We start from the raw sequence: 19,244 nt of genomic DNA on the forward strand, positions 1-19,244 counted from the left end.
AGTCTCCTTTTGACCAGGGCCATGGGGAGTTGGAAGAGACCTGCTAACCCTTCCCTCTCATCAATCCCACCACAGAACTTCAATCCATGGCCATGCTCACATATCCCTCCACTCCACAGCAATCCGATTCCCAGACATGTCCTAAAGTGTTCCCCTCCCATAGCTATGTCCCACACGTACCCATTACCTTATGCTCCACATTTCCATGTCTCCATTTTCTCCCCACTCCACTGCCATGCCTTTCATGCCACATGGCCATTATCCTGTGGCACTGTGTCCTACAGGCATATTACCATGTATCCCTGACTCACTGCCATACCCCAGTGGCCTGACCCCCACAGCCCTATCCCCATGCCCCCACCCCATCTCATCCCATTGTCACAGTCCCCATCCGATAACCATATCCAAATTCCCCCCACACCATGGCTGTACATCTATTGCCCAGTGGCCCCCACAGACACATCCCCATGGCTATGGTCTGGTGTATAGCGCATAGTCGTATCCCCATGTATTCCCATACTAGATCCCTGTAGTTGTATCCCCATCTATTCCCATGCCACATCTCCATATCTGTATGCCCATGTATCCTCGTAGATATAGGAGCAGCTGGACGGACAACACCAGCCACCTGGATGATAAAGGAAGAAAATACTAATGCAAAAATATTGTGGTCCTGAGCGAGACAGAGCTAAGAGTAGTGCGTGTGTGAAAAGAATCACAAGATCAAGACAGAAAGCCACTTGAAGTTCTGTGGTGGGTTGTTCTGTGTGGCTGGAAGCAGCACACATAGGTGTGTGTGGATGTGGCTAGATGAAGAAACATCTGCCTGGTGGGAGACCTAGGACCCAGGGCTCAGTAGAGAGTCTGTATATAGGTATGGAGTAATACAGTTGCAAGATAGCTCTGCCTGGAGCTATCGGCTATCGGCTTGAATTTGTTTGCCGCAAACGGTGCAGAGTGAGGAATTTTCCCTGCACGTAGCCATATTCCCACGTCCCTGCCCCATAGCCGTGTTTTCCATCCCCCTCCCCTCCCCCGCCTCCCCCGCCTCCCCCGCCATCTATGTCTCTCTGCTTCTCCCCCGCGCTATTTTGTGGTTAAAAAAGGGCATTTCCCCCGCGCTGGGTGTGCAGAGGGGAATCGAAACTCTTGCGCCGAGAGGCGGGGCCAGGGCCTCGGAGCGAGAGGCGGACCGAGGCAGTGGGTATACGGCAGTGGGTATACGGCAGTGGGTACGCGGCAGCGGCACAGGCAGTGGCACTGGGCAGCGACACCGGGCGCCCCTCATGGCCCTCAGGCAGCCAAAGGCGTGAGTGGGTCTGGGGCTTGTCACTGGGGACTTGTCGGGGCACCCAGGGGGTGGCTGGAGCGTTGCGGGTGTCGCGGGAGGCTGTTGATGAGACCGGGAGCTCAGGGGGCGGTAGGGAGAGCTGAAGGGTGACTGAGGGATGTGGGCACTGTGGAGGTCAGGGCTTGCAGGGAGGGAGTTTCCGGGTTGCTGAATGTCTTGATTTTGCTGGGATAGAGTTAATTTTCTTCCCAGAAGCTGGTCCACCAATGTGTTTGGGATTTAGCAGGAGAACAACGTTGGTAACACACATGCTGCAACTGGTGTTCAGTCGTGCTTACTCCTTACTCCAAGTCAAGGACTTTTCAGTGTCCTGTGCTCTTGCCACTGAGGGGGGGAGCATGGCCAGGAGAGCCAACCCGAACTGGCCAGCGGGATGTTCTGTACCACAAAGCCTCCTGCCCAGTGTAGAAAAAGGGTGGTAATGGTGGGGTGTCCGAGAGCTGCTGGTCACTGCTGGGGGATGGGCTGGGCATGGATCAGAGGGGTGGTGAGTGACTGATGGGCATCACTGGCAGCACTTCTCTTGGGTTTTGTTTCTCTCTCTCCCCTTCTCATTAATATTAGTAGTAGCAGTAATATCAATGTATTTACTTTATTTCAATTATTAAGCTGTTCTTACGTCAACCCACGGGTTTTAGCTTTTCCTGATTCTCCTCGCCATCCCACTGGGAACAGTGAACGGCTGCTTGGGACTGAGTTCCCAGCTGGGATTAAACCATGACAGTCTTCTTAGTGCCCAACCAGTTTGGGTCAGCTCTCTTGGCCGTGCTCCCCCCTCACTGGCAGAGAATGGGACGCTGAAAAGTTATTGACTTTGAATAAGCATGACTGAACACCAGTTCCAGCATCTGTGTGTTACGAATATTGGTCTCCTGCTAAATCCCAAATGCAGTTTCTGGGAAGAAAATTAACTCTATCCCATCCAAAACCAGGACACTGTAGCATCCCAGGAAGCAGTGGGGACCCTGGGAAAGTGTGGGTGTAGTCCTTGGAGGTGGTTGTTTAAGTGACTCCTGGGACGAGATGGAGTCTTTGACTCCAAGGAAGGGGACATCTGGGGGATCCAAGGAGGACATGGGGTCCTGGTTACGCACACTCTCCTGCACTTTTCCCTTCTCTCTGCTTTACAGGGAGACTTTCTGCCAGCGGGCACCTGTCTTCCTTGATTACCTGCACAGCATCCTGCAGAAGTACCCGGATGGGGGACAGATCCTCAAGGTGAGACTCCCAGGGAACCCACCCATCCAGACCCTCCTGCCCAGCTGGGCAGATCAGCCCAGGCAGTGGGGGGGTTGGTCCTTGCCCAGCACCAGTCTTGGTTCCCAGGCAGATCAGTGCTTTTCTCATGGGCCTGGGATAGCCCAGGTGACCAGGCACTCATCCCTAATTCCAGGAGCTGGTGCAGAATGCGGATGATGCTGGCGCTAATGAGGTCGTGTTTGTGTCCGATGAGCGGGAATTCAACATCACCAGAGGGGGACTGGAGGGCACCCAGGGTGAGAGGTGCTATCGTCGCTGGCAGAGACCAGATGAAGCACTGGGGTGGCACTGGCTGATAATGGGAGGCACTGGGTGATACTGGTGAAGAAATGAAGAAGGATCAGGGGAACTGGGGGAACTGGAACTGATGAGGGGTTTTGGGATGTTCTGAGGACACTGAGGGTACTGGGAAGACTCAGTGATACTGAGGAGGGTTTTGTGGGACTGAGATTGTGGGAACACTGCATCTGGGTCACAGAGCTCCCTATATGTCCCAGTTCTCCCCTAATTCACGGTCTTGATCACCAGGCCCAGCTCTCCTGGCCTACAATGATGCTGTGATGTCACCTCAGGACTGGACAGGGATTCAGCGCCCAGGGGTGTCGCACAAACGGGCGGATCCCCACACTGTGGGACGCTTCGGCTTGGGCTTCACTTCTGTCTACCACCTCACTGGTGAGTAGCACTGGAAGCCTCAACTGGGATTGACCTGGGGACATGGGTTTTAATGGAGGCTCTGAACTATAGGAGCTGGGGAGAACTGGGGGGCAGTGAGGTATGCAAAATGGAGGGCAGTGTGAAGTGAGGAAACCTGAGGAGGCTGAGGGGAGGCTAGGTGGCAGTGGAGGGCAGAGCAACAGTGGCAAACTGAGGGAGGACTGATGAACTGGGATTAGGCTTTGGATCATGGGAAGCACTGTGGAGATGAACTTGAGAGTATTGGATGGGCATTTGGGGTACTGATGGGTTGGGATGATCTGGGAAGGCAGTTGTGTCTGTGTCATCCCTGTGGAGGCCTCATGGTTCCCATGTCTCCAGACCTGCCAGGTGTGTTGAGCCCCCCATACTTGGGAGTGCTGGACCCGGAATGCCAGGTCCTGCCAGGTGCTGGCAAGCGCTGGGACATCTCTGCGGCCCAGGACTTTCCCGACCTTTTTGAGCCCTTCTGGGCTGGACTGGAAGCTGTGGGACAACACCGTACCTCTGCCCAGGGCACCCTCTTCCGCTTTCCTCTCCGCCGGCAACCCTCGGAAATCACTTCAGGGGTCTCCAATCCTGAGCGCATTTGCAGCCTCATCCAGACCTTCCTCACTGAGGGCCCTCTTGCCCTCCTCTTCCTCCGCCATGTCCGCCGTGTGACCCTGTACCGTGTGGCCCCAGATGGGGTCCAGACACTCATGGGGACTCTTGTGGCATCCCCTCAGCCTCTCCCTGTCCCAGTGCCATCAGGGGATGAGGGGCTGAGTCTGGCATGGTGCCTGGTGGCCCTGCGTGGGGATGGTGTGGGTGACATGAATGAATGGCTGGTGGCCACAGGCAGGGCCACGGAGGGGCCAGTCATGGCACTGGGCACAGGGCTAGGGTGCTGCCCTGAGCTGAGCCTGGCACACCCCCTCCGTGGGCCCTGCCAAGGGCGGCTCTGCTGCTTCCTACCCCTGCCAGCCACTGACGAGACGGCCACGGGGCTGCCCGTCCATGTCAGTGCTCCCTTCGCCCTCTCTGATGACCGCCGCCACCTCTGCTGGCCTGAGGAGGGTGAGAAGGGAGAGGAGGATGCCTGCTGGAACGCCCTCTTGTTGCTTGACCTTCTGCCCCGGGTCTACAGCCACTTGGCTGCTGTGGCCATGGCTCTGCCTGGTGCAGATGTCTACAGCATCTGGCCAGACCCCGAGTGCACGCCAAGCTCTGTCCGGATCCGCAGCCTGGTGACTCGTGTCTGCCAGGAACTGTCAGCTGCCCCTATTCTGGTGCCAGCTGCAGAGGGGGTGGCAGGGCGTCTGCGGGCGCCTGAGGCTGTGCTGCTGCCACAGGCTGTGGGGGATGTGGCTGCACAGAGAGCAGTCCGGGCCTTGCTGGTGGCAGCTGGGGAGCCAGTGGCTGAAGTCCCAGCCCACGTGTGGAGGGCGCTGGCTTTGGGAATGCCAAAGAGCATGCGGGAGGCCACAGCAGGGTACGTGCGGGAGGTGCTGCGGCGCCATGGGGCCATCGACTTCTCAGCTGCCGACCGTCTCTCCCTGCTGCGTTATGTGACTGGGGATGGGTGCCATGCTGAGCTCCGGGGTCTCCCCCTCCTGCCTCGTGCTGATGGGACCTTCGTGGCCTTTGGAGCTGCGTCAGCCATTGTCTACGTGGACACATCTGACTGCCCCAGGTGAGCCCGCAACCCCTGGCTGCCCCATTCCCTGTGGAGTGGACAGGAGACCCAGTTGCCCAGGGGTGCAGCTCCCTCTCTTGAGATGGAAAGGAGGACCACAGCTGAACCTGGACATTTGGGATCCTCACTGCCCTCCTCTTACCTGATGTCACCAACTGGGAGCTGAAGCAGGTGTCCAGGAAGCTACCTGCCCTCCATCACTCCTCTAGTCCCCCAGCACCACTCTTTGTCCCCACAGGGAACTCCTGCCTGGCCTAGTGGGGTCCTTCCTGCCTTCAGACCTGGAGCTGGGCCTGGACAGCCTCCTGCGAGGCATTGCCAAGGCGGGTAAGAGACCAGTACAGTGGATCCCTGGACCACTTTCTGGTCCCCTGGTTGCCATCTAAACACCACCGCTAGCCCCTCGAACACCCTGGGGCTGGCTCCTCTGCAGCCCCAGTGTCTCCCTGTACCTCCCTATGTCTCTGGGGACTCCACTGTCCTTGCTGTTCTTCCCACATTCCCCTTATCCCCTCTGTGCTCCCTTGGATTCTGGGTCTCTTTGTGTTCCTCATCTGAAGACCTCTGTGCCCTCTAATACTGGTAGCCCTAACACCTCTTTTCCTCTCTGATATCCTCTATCTCCACCACTCTGGGGTTTTACTGTCCTCCTGTTCAGGGTATCCACTATCCCTCAGGACCCAGGTCCTCCCATCTCCAGTATGTGGGGGCCACCCATCCACTGCAGATCTCAGGCTCTTTCCCCCACATCCTGGGTCCCCCTGCCAGGTCCCAGGTCCCATGTGCTTCTAGTCCAAGGCTCTGCCTCTTGCACACAGGTCTTTTCCCCAACCTGGTTCTGCTGGACCCAGCTGTGACTGTACAGACCTTGCGCTTGGCTCTGCCCCCCAGCTGGACATCCCAGTCTTCAACCCCAGTGACCTGGTGCCCGGCCCAAGGACCTCCCCAGCCTCCAACCTCCTGGTTCCCAGCCCTGTGGCAATTCCTGGCCCACCACATGGAAGACCTGGGCCCTCTGGAGGGGCTTCCTCTTATATCCCTGTCCCCACTGGATGCCCCCAGTATCCGTCTGGCTCTTCTTATACCTGAGTCCAGTCTCATCTTCCAGGCATGGGAGGACCAGCACCTGCCACCTACTGTGGCCTCTGTACTGGAGGTCCTGGGTTGCCTAGTGGTGCCACCGGGCATGTGGCACCGCTCCCTGTCCCACTACATCCTGCCTCCATCCCCCCTCAATGCCTTGCGGGCCCTGGGCAGGCGGGGTGTTGCAGCAGTGGCTTCTCGCATGGCCTCGCTGCCTGCTGTGGATGTCGTCACCCTCCGGCTCTACCTGGCAGATGTCCCATCCCTGACAGAGCAGGACAGGGCCACCTTGGCTGCTCTACCCCTCTTTATGCCACTGCCCTGCTTGGCCACCCCGCAGCCCATGGAGTTGGTACCAGCTGATGCCACCCCGGTACTGAAGCCAGAGCTGGAGCTGCCCAGAGATGTGCTGCTGCCGGAGGCCATGTTGCAGTGCCGAGATGAAGTTGACCAGCAGCTCTTTGGGAGGCTCCAGAGGCCCCTCATCAGTGCAGCTCACGTTATGCTGAAGGCCATCAAAGCTGTAGCCCAAGGCACCTATGAGGGGCGGGCAGCTGAGACACGGGCTCTGCTGCTCTGGGTGCTGCAGCACGGAGAGGTTGCCTTTGCACAGAGCCCCCTGCTCCAGCAAGCCTGCAGTGAGCTGGCCTTCCTGGAAACCCCCAATGGCCCTGCCTGTCCACGAGACCTCTACGACCCCTGCGACAGCACTTTGCAGGCACTGCTGGGACCTGAACGCTTTCCTCCTGCTACCTTCCACAGTCTGTCTGTCCTCCGTGCCTTGAGGGCACTGGGCTTGCGGCACGGTGAGGGGTGCCTGCTGCCTTCAGACATCCTCGTGGCTGCAGCAAAAGTGAGTCAGGGTGACACAGTGGCTCTGAACAGGGCTGAGGCACTGATCAAGGTCTGCAACCTCCCCAAGGCACTGGCTGGCTTCAGTGCTGCAGAGCTCCAGCAGCTCCAGGCCCTGCCATGGGTGCCTTGCTCCAAGTGCACTGGAATACCTGGGCAGCCTTTTCTGCCCCCCAGGGAGCTGCGATCCACCCAATACCAGTGCCTGGTGGGGCTTGTCATGCCTCTGACTGGTGCCTTTGTGCCAGAGGCAGAGAAAAAGCTGGGGCTGAGCCAGACACCACCACCGGAGAGAGTGTGGGAGCAGCTGAGAAAGCTGGCAGAGCATAGGGACATGGATAAAGTGGGTTCTGCTCTCCAGCCCATTTACCGGCACATGCAAGAAAACTTGAAGGTCTTTAGGACCGCCCCAGATGATGCTGTGGTGTGGACTGGGTCTGGATTTGTCCTGCCACGTGATGCTGTGCTGGGCTATCCTGAGGAGCTGGAGCTGGGGATGCTGGTGCCCCGGGTGCCCCCTGACTTCCTGCCCTACAGTTGCCTCTTCAGGTCTTGGGGGGTGGCGGTGGGGGTGAGTGAGGAGAGGGCAGTGTCAGCCCTGTGCTGCCTGGGGCATGACATAAACATGCGCAGCTCAAGAGTGGGCACTGCTGCAGAGTTGCAGGTGGTTGTAGCTGTCCTGGAGTGGCTGAAGAGTCGGGGGCACCAGGGCGAGGGCACCGTGCCAGTTCCTGTGAGGATTCCGGAGGGCTCAGGCTTTGCCCTTTGCCCTGCTGCCTCTACCGTGTACCTGGACATGGAGCTGGAGGATGAGGAGGATGTTCAGGAGGTGGTGCATGAGGCAGTACCATCCAGCACGGCCATATTCCTTGGCGCAGAGCGGCTCAGTGTGCGGGTGCTGGGACCAGAGCCATTCACAACCTGTGGCCCCTCGGAACCCATCACCTTACGCCTCCGCAACATCCTCCGGGAGTACGGTGAGGAGAGCAACCTCTTCGCAGAGATGGTCCAGAATGCAGAGGATGCTGGAGCTACTGTGTGCCGCTTCCTCCTGGACCTCCGGTGCTGCAGAAAGGCCACGTCTGGGCTGCTAGACCCAGGCATGGTTGCCTGCCACGGCCCAGCCCTCTGGGCCTACAACAACGCTCTGTTCACAGAGGATGATCTCCGTAACATCACACAGATTGGGGCTGCTACAAAGGAGGGGCAGGAAGGACGGATCGGGCGCTTTGGGCTGGGCTTCAGCTCTGTCTACCGTGTTACAGACATTCCAGCAGTGCTGAGTGGGGAAACACTGCTCATCTTTGATCCCAATGGCACTCATCTGGGCAAACACATCCCCAAGACTGGCTACCCTGGCATCCGCCTAGACTTCTCCAGCCGACCACGCATCCTCCGTGTCTTTGCTGAGCAGTTCCAACCCTACCATGGTATCTTTGGGTGCTGCCTACCTGAGCCAGGACCCTTTCTAGGGAGCCTTTTCCGCCTGCCTTTTCGCACTGAAGAGGAAGCCGTGACATCGCAGATTTGCTCAGAGGCCTTTGGTACAGAGCGCATCCAGTCCCTTGCCACTGGTTTCCTTGGTTCTAACTGGCTCCTGCTGCTTTTCCTGAAGAAGGTGAGGGAACTGTCCTTGGAGATGCTGCCAGACATGGCCACCTCTGCAGAGAATACCGTACGTTTGGCCATGCTGCGTCGAAAGAAGATCCAAGACTTGAGAGCCCCTGGGGACCCCCCAAGCTGGGCAGCCATTGAGCAGCTCTCAGCCTGTGAGGAGGAATCCAAGACCATACGGCACTACTTGGTTTTGGTGTGTCAGGGTGATGGGGAACTTCTGGAACTGTTTCACGAGGGCACACAGGCAGGACTCCATCCTTCACCTCCCATGGCTGGTGTGGCCCTTCCCCTTGCCCTTACTGAAGATGGCAAGTGGGTGCCACGTCTGGATGCTGAGAAGGGGCAAGTCTTTTGCCACCTTCCCATGCCTGTCATCTCAGGGCTACCAATCCATGTGCATGGGGCCTTCAGCATTCTCTCAAACCGCAAGGGGTTGTGGGACACTGCAGAGCGGGGTAAGTGGAACCGGGTGCTGCTCCGCAATGCTGTGCCAGTTGCCTGGCTCCGGGCACTAGACCACCTCCGTGCCATGCATGAGGCAGGTGAGTTGAAGAATTACGAATATCATCTCTTCTGGCCAGACTTTAACACAGCCCGTTACCCCTTTACAGAGGCCGTGACTGGTTTCTACCATGCTGTGGCAGCCAGGAATGGCCCCAGGCTCTTTTCTGATGGCCGCTCATGGTGCTCGCTGCAGGATGCCTGCTTCTTGCACAAGGATGTGGACAGACACCCCAACCTGGGTGCTGTGGCGAAGCGTGTCTTTGCCACCACTGTGCCTCATCCCCTGTTAGCTGTAGCCTTGCCAGAGCATGTGCAGAAGGGCCTTGGGAAGGCAGTGGATGCTGGCACCTACGACTGGCCCCGCTTTTACTGTGATCTTGTGCTTCCCAACTTGGAAAAGCTCTCTGCTGTTGACCGGAACCAACTGCTTCTCCATGCACTGGATATGACCAATGATGATGTGGACAAAGTGCTGCAGACAGTGCCCTGCATTCCTGCCACCCCTCATGGCCACCTGCAGCTCATCAATCACTTGGTGCATCCCAGAGGCCGCGCTGCCCCTTTGTATGACCCTAAGGATGGGTGCTTCCCCACTGGGAATGCCTTCCTTTCCCCAGAGAGACTAAACCAACTGGAGAGGCTGGGCATGGTGAAGAACACAATGGCCCTACCAGAGTTGCTGGAGCGGGCAAAGACCGTGCAGCTTGTCTGGACCAAGAATCGTGCTCAAGGCTGCCACAGGGCCGCCTGCATCCTTGAGCTGCTTCAGGATGCAGTGAAGGAGAGAGTGAACAATACCCTGCAGGTCGCTTTCCAGACTGTGCCCTTCCTCCCTGGTACACTGCCCACTGGTGAACATGTGCTGTTGCCAGCTGCCCAGCTCTACCATCACCTCCATGCCCCACTAGTGGGACTCATCCACCCTATCTTGGCTCCTGAAGCGCTGGGGGAAAACTTCAGCCTCCCCAGGGAGGTTATATCCTTCTTGGGGCTGGACCGGCAGATACCATCAGCTACAGTCCTAAAGCAGCTGCAGGCATTGAGCTGTAGCTCCAACTCTCTCCCTTTGGAGAACCTGCAGGAAAGCACCAACTGCTGCTACAAGCATCTGAACATGCTGCTCCAGAAAGGTCACTCCAGCTGGGATGAGGTGGCTTCTGCAGTGGCCCAAGGGGAACCCTTCATCTTGGTGGGCTCCTATTTTGTGCCAGTCACAGCTGTGGCTGAGACACTGTCATTTGAGGCTGTCCCATACCTTCATCAGCTCCAAAAGCAATACAAGCCCTATGGCCAACTCTGGGAGTGTGTGGGGCTGCGCCACACCTTCACCTGGGATGATTATGCCCAAGTGCTCTGCACCCTGGCAGAGGCACATGCTGGAGAGCCACTGCCTGCCCCAGAGCTAGCTCTGGCCTTGCGACTGGTGTCTTGTGGCCTGATGGAAGATGGCAATGAGCCAGATGCCTACCAGACCCAGCGACTCTTTCTGCCTGATGAGGAGGGCATTTTGCGTCCGCAGGACAAGCTTCACTTCAATGATACACCTTGGATGCAATTGGACAGAGATGTCCTCCTGTGCCATAAAGAGCTGTCCCGAGCTGCAGCCCTGCGCTGTGGGGTGCCTACCACACTTTACCGAGCACTGCAGAGGAGTCAACTCATCACTGATGACCTGACCCTCTGGGCACAGCCATTTGGTGCCCATGAAGACTTGCCAACACGGCTGAAGAACATCTTAAAGGAGTACCCAGCATCCGCTTCTGATATGGTGAAAGAGGTGCTCCAGAATGCGGATGATGCTGGTGCAGGGCTTGTGCACTTCGTGTGGGACCGCCGGCAGCACCCAGTGAAGGCCACTTTCAGTGAGAAATGGAGCGTTCTGCAGGGCCCTGCCCTCTGCATCTACAATGACAAGCCCTTCCAGCAGCAGGACATTGAAGGCATTCAGCGCCTGGGGGTGGGTGGCAAGGAAGGCCGGCAGGATGTCACAGGCAAATACGGTCTTGGGTTCAGCACTGTCTTCCACTTTACTGACTGCCCAGCCTTCCTGACTGGAGACAGTGCCTTGTGTGTCTCTGACCCCCATCGCTACTATGTGCCCATAGCCACAATTGAGAAACCTGGTGGGATGTTCGCTGTCAACTCTGAATTCAAGAAGAACTTTCCAGATGTTTATGACACCTTCCTACCATCCCTCTTCAACCTCAGTCAGGGTGTACTTTTCCGGCTGCCACTCCGCACTGCAGCTGAAGCTTCCAGCTCCAAGGTGTCTGACATGGTTGTGCGTGACCAAGACCTTGTGGACATAGAGGAAACACTGGCTAAGGAAGGTGAGGACTTGGTGCTCTTCCTCCGACATGTCCACACTGTGGTCTTCTCTGAGATCCCCTCAGATGGGAAACAGTTGGTGGAAAGGCTGCGAGTGACAACAGAGCTCACAGATGGTGATGCAGAGCTGAGACGGGGTTTTCAAGTGAGATTAAGCCAAGCCATGTCTGGGAACGGCCCCACCTCTGTCTCCTATATCATGAAAGTCAAAAAGAACCAGGCCAAGAAGAGCAAAAAGAAGAAGACCAGAACTGTGTGGAGGGTGATCTCCCAAATTGGGGTGCAGGAGGGGGCTGAGGAGTCTCCGGTGCTTGAGCGTTTGCCCTATGGGGCTGTGGCTGCCTGCCTGGAGCCACTGAACACAGTCACAGGCAAAGCTTTCTGCACCCTCCCACTGCCGTTGAACACTGGGCTGCCTGTGCACATCAATGCCAACTTCTCTGTGGATGCAGCCAGGCGCAGTCTTCGCTGGGACAAAGGCTGCAGAGAGGCAGCCTGGAATGACTTCTTGCTCCGGCGCTTGGTGGTTCCACTATACTGTGACTTTCTCACCAGGCAGTGGAAAGCCCTGGGGCCAGAACAGCTCCAGTACAAGTCCCTGAATCTCTGCCAGCAGCACCTGGACTTCCACTTCCTCCAGTTTTTCCCTGTTATGACAGGGGGGATCCCTATCTTTCAGGACATGGTGAGGGAGGTCTATAAGCACCTCAGTCATGCACGCCTGCCCCTGGTGCCTGTGTACCATGAGAAGTCACCTGGCAGCATGGTGACAATAACGTGGGCATCTCCAGGTGGAGAGGATGTGCTAACAGAACCATACTTTCTGGAGGTGACGCCAGACCCAGATGTTCAGAAGGTGCTGCAGCACCTGAACATGAAACTGGTTCCAGCATTCACCCACCTGCGGCAGATCCATGAGCAGTTCATTGAAGCCCAGGTGAACGCTGCTGCCTTAGGCCCTGCCTCTCTACAGCGCTTCCTCAAGGCTTTGGCTCTGCCTGTTCCTTGCAAGCTGACTGACACATCCCTGGGGACCCCAGAGAGCTGCTCCATCCTGCTGAAATACTTAGCAGGATGGAGCAGGTACTCCCAAGGTACCCCAAAGGAAGAACTGGAAGGTTTGCCCTTGCTCACCACACAGGATGGTTATCTGAATACTCTCAGCATCCATCACCCAGTCTTCAAGCACCGCTTTGCCCACCTCTTCCCCCACCACAAGCACCGCTTTGCCCAAAAGTGTGTTACTCATTGGATCCCACCTTGCTTTGTGAAGGAGCTTGGCCTCCCAGAGGCCGTACCACTCATCCAGGAGGCACTGGGTCAGCTGAAGTGGACCACAGAGGGGGAAACGTGGCTCAAGGGACTGTGGACCTTCTTTGGCAGCACTGTCCACACATATGGAAAGGCCTCAGAGGAATTGGAGGCGGACATGAAGTCATTTGTGGATCATCTCCAGGACATGGCAGTGCTGCCTATTCAGGGGAATAAGACAGACTCGAAGCACCTAGTGCCACTATCCTCCCTCTCTGGAGTTCTTTTTCACTGTCACTCAGAAGTGGAAAAGGTGCTGCACAAACTGGGCATCCCTATGCTCCAGCAGTCCCTACTGCCCTTTCATTTTGCCCACTGCTGCCTGAAGCCAAGGGCACTCCACGTCACAGAGCCCAGGGCTATAGTGGCCCACCTGGCAGACATTCGATCTGATCTCTGCTGGGGGGACTTAAAGGAGGAGGATGTAACTGTTCTGCTGCGCTTTGTGCAGGGAAAGCTGGATTCATGTGCACTGGAGCAGCTCCGGCTCCTGCCTCTCTTCCAGAAATTTGGTGGGGACTACGTAGCAGTGGCTCCCTACCGCAAAGTGCTGTTGCTCCACAGACAGTGCCTGGAAGTGCCCCTGGGTGCCCAAGCCCTGTACAACCTGGACAAAGACATGGTGCTGCTCACATCAGACCCAATCCACAAGCGGCTGGCCAAGGATTTGAAATGGAAGGACACAGATGACCAAAAGCTCTTCATGACCGTGGTGCTACCCCGGCTGTCCCAGCTCACACGGCAAGACCTCATGGAAGCTGTACGGTTGTTCTTTGTCCTGCAACCCGTCTGTGATAGTCAGACCAGGAAAGCTGTTGTGGCAGCTTTTCAGAATGTGCCCTTTATACCCGATGCCCATGGCGCATTGCAGTTAGCCTCCTACTTCTACACTGATGAGCCCTCCTTCCACACTCTGCGGCTCCAAAACCGCTTTGTTCCTAAATCTTTCTTTGAGGAGGTAGGGATGAATTTGGCAGGTGAGAAGTTTCTGTCTGAGGCAGGTGTCCGCACCAGCCTCTCTGTAGAGGATTTTGTAGCACTGGCCTTGGAGATAGAGCGTGAAGCTACTCAGGCAACCTGCCACACTGCAAACCTGCTGGAGCGACAGCAAGAGATGCTCAATCAGCTTGAAACCCTGTTGGAAAATCCTGAGTCAGAGGGTTTCCTAGGGCAAATTGCCTCAATCCACTTCCTGCCTCCACTGGCCATCCCCCAAAGCTTGAGGAGCCTCCACCCCCCTTTTGCAACCTGCATTAAGCCCGTGGCCCTGAAAGGCAGCATTTACCACTGCCAAAATGTGGCTGAGCTGCTGTGGACATCGGCCACCATTCTGCCAGAATCCCTTAAACTCAAAGAGAAGTTCCTGAAGGCCATGGGAGTCCTTGTAGAAATACCCACTGCCCTGGTGGTGGCCAACCTGAAGCATGTGTGCAGGGCAGCCTGCCGGACGCCACTACAGGTGAACACACGGGCTGAAGTGCTCCAGACCATGTATGGGTTCTTGCAGACTCGTTTGAAGGAGGTGGATGCGGAGCACCTTGCTGAGCTGCCTGTGGTGCTGGCCAAGTCAGGGGACATGGCCAGGCCACGGCAAGTGGTGACATCGCTCCCGGATGACTTTTACCCCTATCTCCTCAAGCCTGACCCACAGGTGGCTGTCTTTGGAGACCTCCTGCAACACCTTGGGGTAGTCACACTCGCCACACTGACTCACTACAGCCATGTCCTGGCCCAAATCTACCAGGAGAGCCATGTCAGTGGGACCCTCACTAGTGTTCAGAAGAAGATGGTCCTGCTGGCCACACGGCACTTCTTCCAGCTGCTGCGGGAGGCACCAGAGCCCCCTGATTGTTCTGCTGTGTCTGAGCTGTACCTGCTGAGCACTGCTGACTGCCTAGAGCCATCCCACAGGCTGTGCTTCAATGACTGCCTGCCCTCAGAGACTGCTCAGGCCCTGAAGAAGACCTTTGTGTTCATGGCTGACCTGCCAGTGACAGGATGTAATGCCAGGTGGCTGCTGCAAATGCTACCACCACACCTGCGGCCACGGGCACTCTCAGAGGTGACAGAGCAGCAGCTGGAGGAGGGTAGTCCATGGCCATGTCGCTATGGCTCTCACTGCTCTGGGCAGAGGCGTCTGCAGACCCTCCTGGTATCACCGTGGTTTAGATTGGGGTTGGAGTCCCTGCTCCAGTGGCAGAGCCACAAGGCTGTGATGGGAGTGGATGGTGGCTTTGCAGTGGAGCAGCTGAAAGTGCAGTGCTGTGAGAACATCTGCACTGTGCTGTTCCACAGTGGGACAAAGGTGGAGGGCAGCTCCCAGGCACAGGTCATCCATGTGTGCCTGTCAGGTGGTGCCCAGCGGGTCCTCTACATCCGGCATGCAGAGATGGTGCTGAACCGGTACCAGCTGAGGGTCCTGGAGACGCTAGCACAGGAGATCAATAACATGCTGGGTGGACAGCTGGAGGCACCTGCCTTGTCTGTGCTGCGTGAAATGCTGGTCTGCCAGGATCCGCAGGATGTGGCCTTCGTTCTGGAGGAGAACAATGTGGCACTGGTGGGTGCTGCACCAGAGTTGGAGAAGAGGCTGCAGGAGGAGGCTGTGGCAGAGGGGAAGCCGTGGAAGGTGAGTGGCGATGTGGATCTCAACCTGGCAGCCTTGAGGCCACTGCATGGTGTCAGGTGGCCAAAGGTGTTGCAGGAGCTCTGCGTCCAGTACAAACCTGTGAGTGCTGCCCAGAACCACTGGGGACAGAAAGGTTGTGGCTCCAACCTGAGCATTGAGGAGCCCATGGCCCTGCCTCCGTCCATTCCCGAGGCCCTAAGGTGGCTGTGTCAGGCCACGAGTGACCTTCAGGCAGCCCACAATGACATTCAGCGCTGCTGCCCCAACTGGGTCCTCTTCAAAGTGCACCAGGCCCTGGAGAAGACACTGGTGGCTGCTGTACTTTGCCATGGTGAAGCCTTTGAGGGCCGGGGGGGGCTGATGGGCCTTGCCCAATGGCTGGAGGCGAAAGAGCCAGAGCTGAGGGGCCTGGTACTAGACATGCAGTGGTTGTGTAACCAGGGCATGGATGGAAAGGCCACACAGTATCCGAATTACCACCCTTTCCCCATGACCCCCAGCGAGGCCTTCTCCAGCGTGGATGAGGAGGAGGTCCTGAAGCGGGCACAGAAAGTGCTGGGGACATTGAAAGACCATGTGGGCAAAAAGTGAGGATGTCCCCAGAGAGGGTCATTGGCAGCTGTGCCAAGGGATCACCATAGGCCCACTGGAAACCCACCATGGACCTGTTGTGGACTCATCATGGACTTGCCACAGGCCTGTCACAGGCAATTCCAGATTGTCCAGCCCTGGTAGGAGAGCTGTGGAAGTAGACTGGCCAGACCACTAGATGTTGCGGGGTAGCCTGTGCCATTGGCATGCCTTGAGAGCAGGGGAAATTAAGCACAATAATAAATGTTACAGTGCTGGTAGACCATTCACTGACAGTGGACTCAAGTGACATGGAGAGGTCATGGATGACTGGGGATGTGTGGAAGGTAGAGATGGTGATGAAGGTGTTTAGAGAATTGTGGTGGTTTGATCCTGGCTAGTCAGTTGCCTGCCATGCCACTCCATCGCTCCCCCACTTTGACGGGGAGAAAATATGATGAAAATCCCATTGGTCAGGAAGATCACTCACCAGTTACTGTCACAGTCAGAACAGACTCAACTTGGGGAAGCTGATGTAACTTATTACCAATTAAACAGAGTAGGAAAATGAGAAATAAGAACAAACTCGAAAACACCTTTCCCCCCCTCCCTTCTTCCCAGGCTCAGCTTCACTCCTGGTCCTTGTACCTCCTCCCTCTAAGCACTGCAGGAGATGGGGAATGCGGATTGGTGTCAACTCCTTCTTCACCCTGTTCCCCTGCACCCAAATGAGGCTGCTTCCATGGGAGGCAGTCCTACACTAAACTTCTCCCATGTGGGTCCTTCCCACAGGCTGCAGTTCCTCAAGTTCTTGCTCCACTGTGGGTCCCTTTGCATGGGTTGCAGTCCTTCGGGGGACACTACTCCAGTGTGGGTCTCCCACAGGTGACAGGTCCTGTCAAGTCCTCCTGCATGGACTCCTCTCCACAGAGCAGAGCCCCTGCCAGGAACCTGCTCCAGTGTGGGCACTTAACAGGTTTCTTTCAGGACATCCCCACCTGCTGTGTTGTGAGGTCCTTCCCATGGGGCTGCAGGTGGGGTATCTGCCCCTCTCCTGACCTCAATGGGCTACATGACAACCATGGCAGGATTGCTCCTGCCTCACCAAGCTGCTTCAGTACCTGGAGCACCTCCTACCCCTCCTTCTTCCCTCGCCTTGGTGCCTGCAGGACTGTTGCTCTCTCATCTTCTCATCCCTCCCTCCCAGCTGCTGTTCCTCAGCAGTTTTGACCCCTTTTCAAATCCACTCTTGCAGACACTACCAGCATCACTGCCTGACTCGGACTTGGCCAGCAGCAGCTTTGTCTTGGAGCCACCTGAAGCTGGCTCTGCACGACATGAGGGCAGCTTCTGGTGTCTTGTCACAGGGAACACCCCTGCAGCCCCCTGCTACCCAAACTTGGTCATGTAAACCCAATACAAGGATGATGAGATGGTATCAAGGGGAGCCTGGGGGACTTGAGAAGGCATGAGGCAGCAAGAGGAGCTCGAAATTTCAATGGGCTGGAGTCATTGCCATAGGTCCAGAGACCATCACCAAAGTTATAGAGTGGTTCTGTTGTTATGAGGCCAAGTGCAAGGTCCTGGACCTGGGTCAGGGCAATCTCAAGCACAGGTTGGGCAGAAAATGGATTAAGAGCAGCCCTGAAGAGAAGGACTTGAGTATGTTGGCGAATGAGAAGCACCTGGCCACGTGCACCAGCACCCAGAAACCCCCTGTATCCAGGGCTCATCCTACAGCATGGGCAGCAGATGAGCGGAGGGATTCTGCCCCTCTGCTTTGCTTAGGTGAGACCTGTGGGAGGAACATGATGAATGTGTGAGCAATTTATATTGTGTGAGGTACTTTTATAGACTTTTATAAACTTTCATATAGTTTTATAAGCACTATAAGTTATAGGTGTCAAGATGGCTGCGGGTGTCTTTGCTAGAACATAAGGAAATCGGTGCCAAGAAGAAGGTGGAGTTTGATAAAGTAAATAATTGCCTTGTTACCTGTTAATAACCAATTATAAAGGTATTTGTAATGCATGTTTACATCTGGACAGTGACCTGTAACCAATTATGTGCTTCTTGTCACGAGACCTTGTATACAGATGCTATAAAAACCCTGAGCTATCCTAATAAATCGGACATATTTTAGATCTCATAGATCGTGTATGTATGTCTGAGCCTCCCCGTCAACAAGTGGCGTCCGAAAGACAGGGACACTGGGACCGCTGCCTCCTGAAGATTAGCCAGGAAGGTCTTAAAAGCGAAATTCGCTGCCCCTCTGAAGTTTTGCCAGAGACGGTGTTAAAAGCGGCAGTGTGAAATCGGGACTTCGGGTTCGCTGTTCGGTCAGGACGTGGAAGCGAACTGGATGAAGGAGGGAGAAGCTGGCTGGAATTCCGGTGACGTTACCCCAGCGTCTGGAATTGAAAAATCCGCGCGGTAAGCAGTTTGTGGGAATCTCGCCCTGATCAGGCGAGTAGCCAGAAAAGGAGAAGCAAGATGGGGACCGTCCTCTCAGAAGAGGAGGAGGCGGTGGAAAAGCTTCTCCAAGCTATCCTTTATAAAAAGGACCCAAATTATGATTCGAACGCTCTTAGAGAGCTGTTAAAGTGGTCCAAGGCAAAGGACCTTATCCCCAGTGTTTCTGCTGCCTTTGAAGTGTCTACCTGGGACGCTGTGGGTCGGAAACTGTGGGAAGAGACCTCAGGAGGGTCTAAAGAAGTTAAAAAGTTTCCAGGTGTCTGGCGCTTGTTGGTAGACGCACTGGAAGAAGCAGGAGCGGAGCGGCGAGTGTCTCTGTCCGCGCGCGCAGCTTTAGATGGTGAGAGCGGGGCGGAAGCGAAAGTTTCCGAGAGTAAAACTTGTGCGGATCAGCTGGTATTCGGCGCTACGACCGTGCCCATGCCAATGGCGGCGAGAAAGCGGCTTGGCTTGGTTCCAGCTGCGGTGGGGGGGAAAAACCGCGGAGAGCAAGGCTGGAGCGGAGCCAGGGACTTCAACCGTCACTGCGCTTGCGCTGCCTGCAGCTCTCCCCCTCCTCACTGCCCCCGCGTTGTCAGTGGCAACAGCATCTGGCAGCGCACCTGCGTCTGCAGCCGAGCCTGCGCAGTCAGTCATCGCAGCGGGACCTTCTGCGCCTGCGCCCGCAGCACCACCAGCAGTAACCATCGCGCATGCGTCAGGCACGGAGCCAGCTGTTGCGTCATCATCAGCGGCAACTTCAAGTGAGGCTTCCATGGCTAGCCTCTCGCATACTCTGAGAATCGCACCTGCGCTGAAACGTCATCCTTCGCGACCCCGGAAAAGCGAAATGAAAACAAAGTTTCAAGTGGAGACGAACATACTTCCCTCACTTCCATCTTCAGGATCTT

At 56.4% G+C, this 19,244-nt stretch overlaps 1 protein-coding gene across 2 annotated transcripts; it reads left to right on the plus strand.

Moving 5' to 3' along the window:
* Nucleotides 1-1,215: 1,215 nt before the first annotated feature.
* On the plus strand, nt 1,216-17,276 carry LOC126639050 (sacsin-like). 2 transcript variants are annotated; one of them, XM_050313485.1, is made up of 7 exons: nt 1,216-1,309; nt 2,482-2,569; nt 2,745-2,847; nt 3,140-3,286; nt 3,650-4,982; nt 5,224-5,312; nt 5,804-17,276. In XM_050313485.1, exons 1-7 carry the CDS (start codon nt 1,287-1,289, stop codon nt 15,898-15,900), a joined length of 11,880 nt encoding a protein of 3,959 aa, XP_050169442.1. In that variant the 5' UTR covers nt 1,216-1,286; the 3' UTR covers nt 15,901-17,276. The 2 variants fall into 2 exon arrangements, with proteins under 2 accessions (XP_050169442.1, XP_050169443.1); XM_050313486.1 differs by lacking the exon at nt 2,745-2,847 and having other exon boundaries at nt 1,250-1,309.
* Nucleotides 17,277-19,244: the final 1,968 nt, after the last annotated feature.

The sequence above is a fragment of the Myiozetetes cayanensis genome, unplaced genomic scaffold, assembly GCF_022539395.1.
Source record: "Myiozetetes cayanensis isolate MyiCay16 unplaced genomic scaffold, myiCay2020 scf19, whole genome shotgun sequence".
Lineage (NCBI taxonomy): Eukaryota > Metazoa > Chordata > Aves > Passeriformes > Tyrannidae > Myiozetetes > Myiozetetes cayanensis.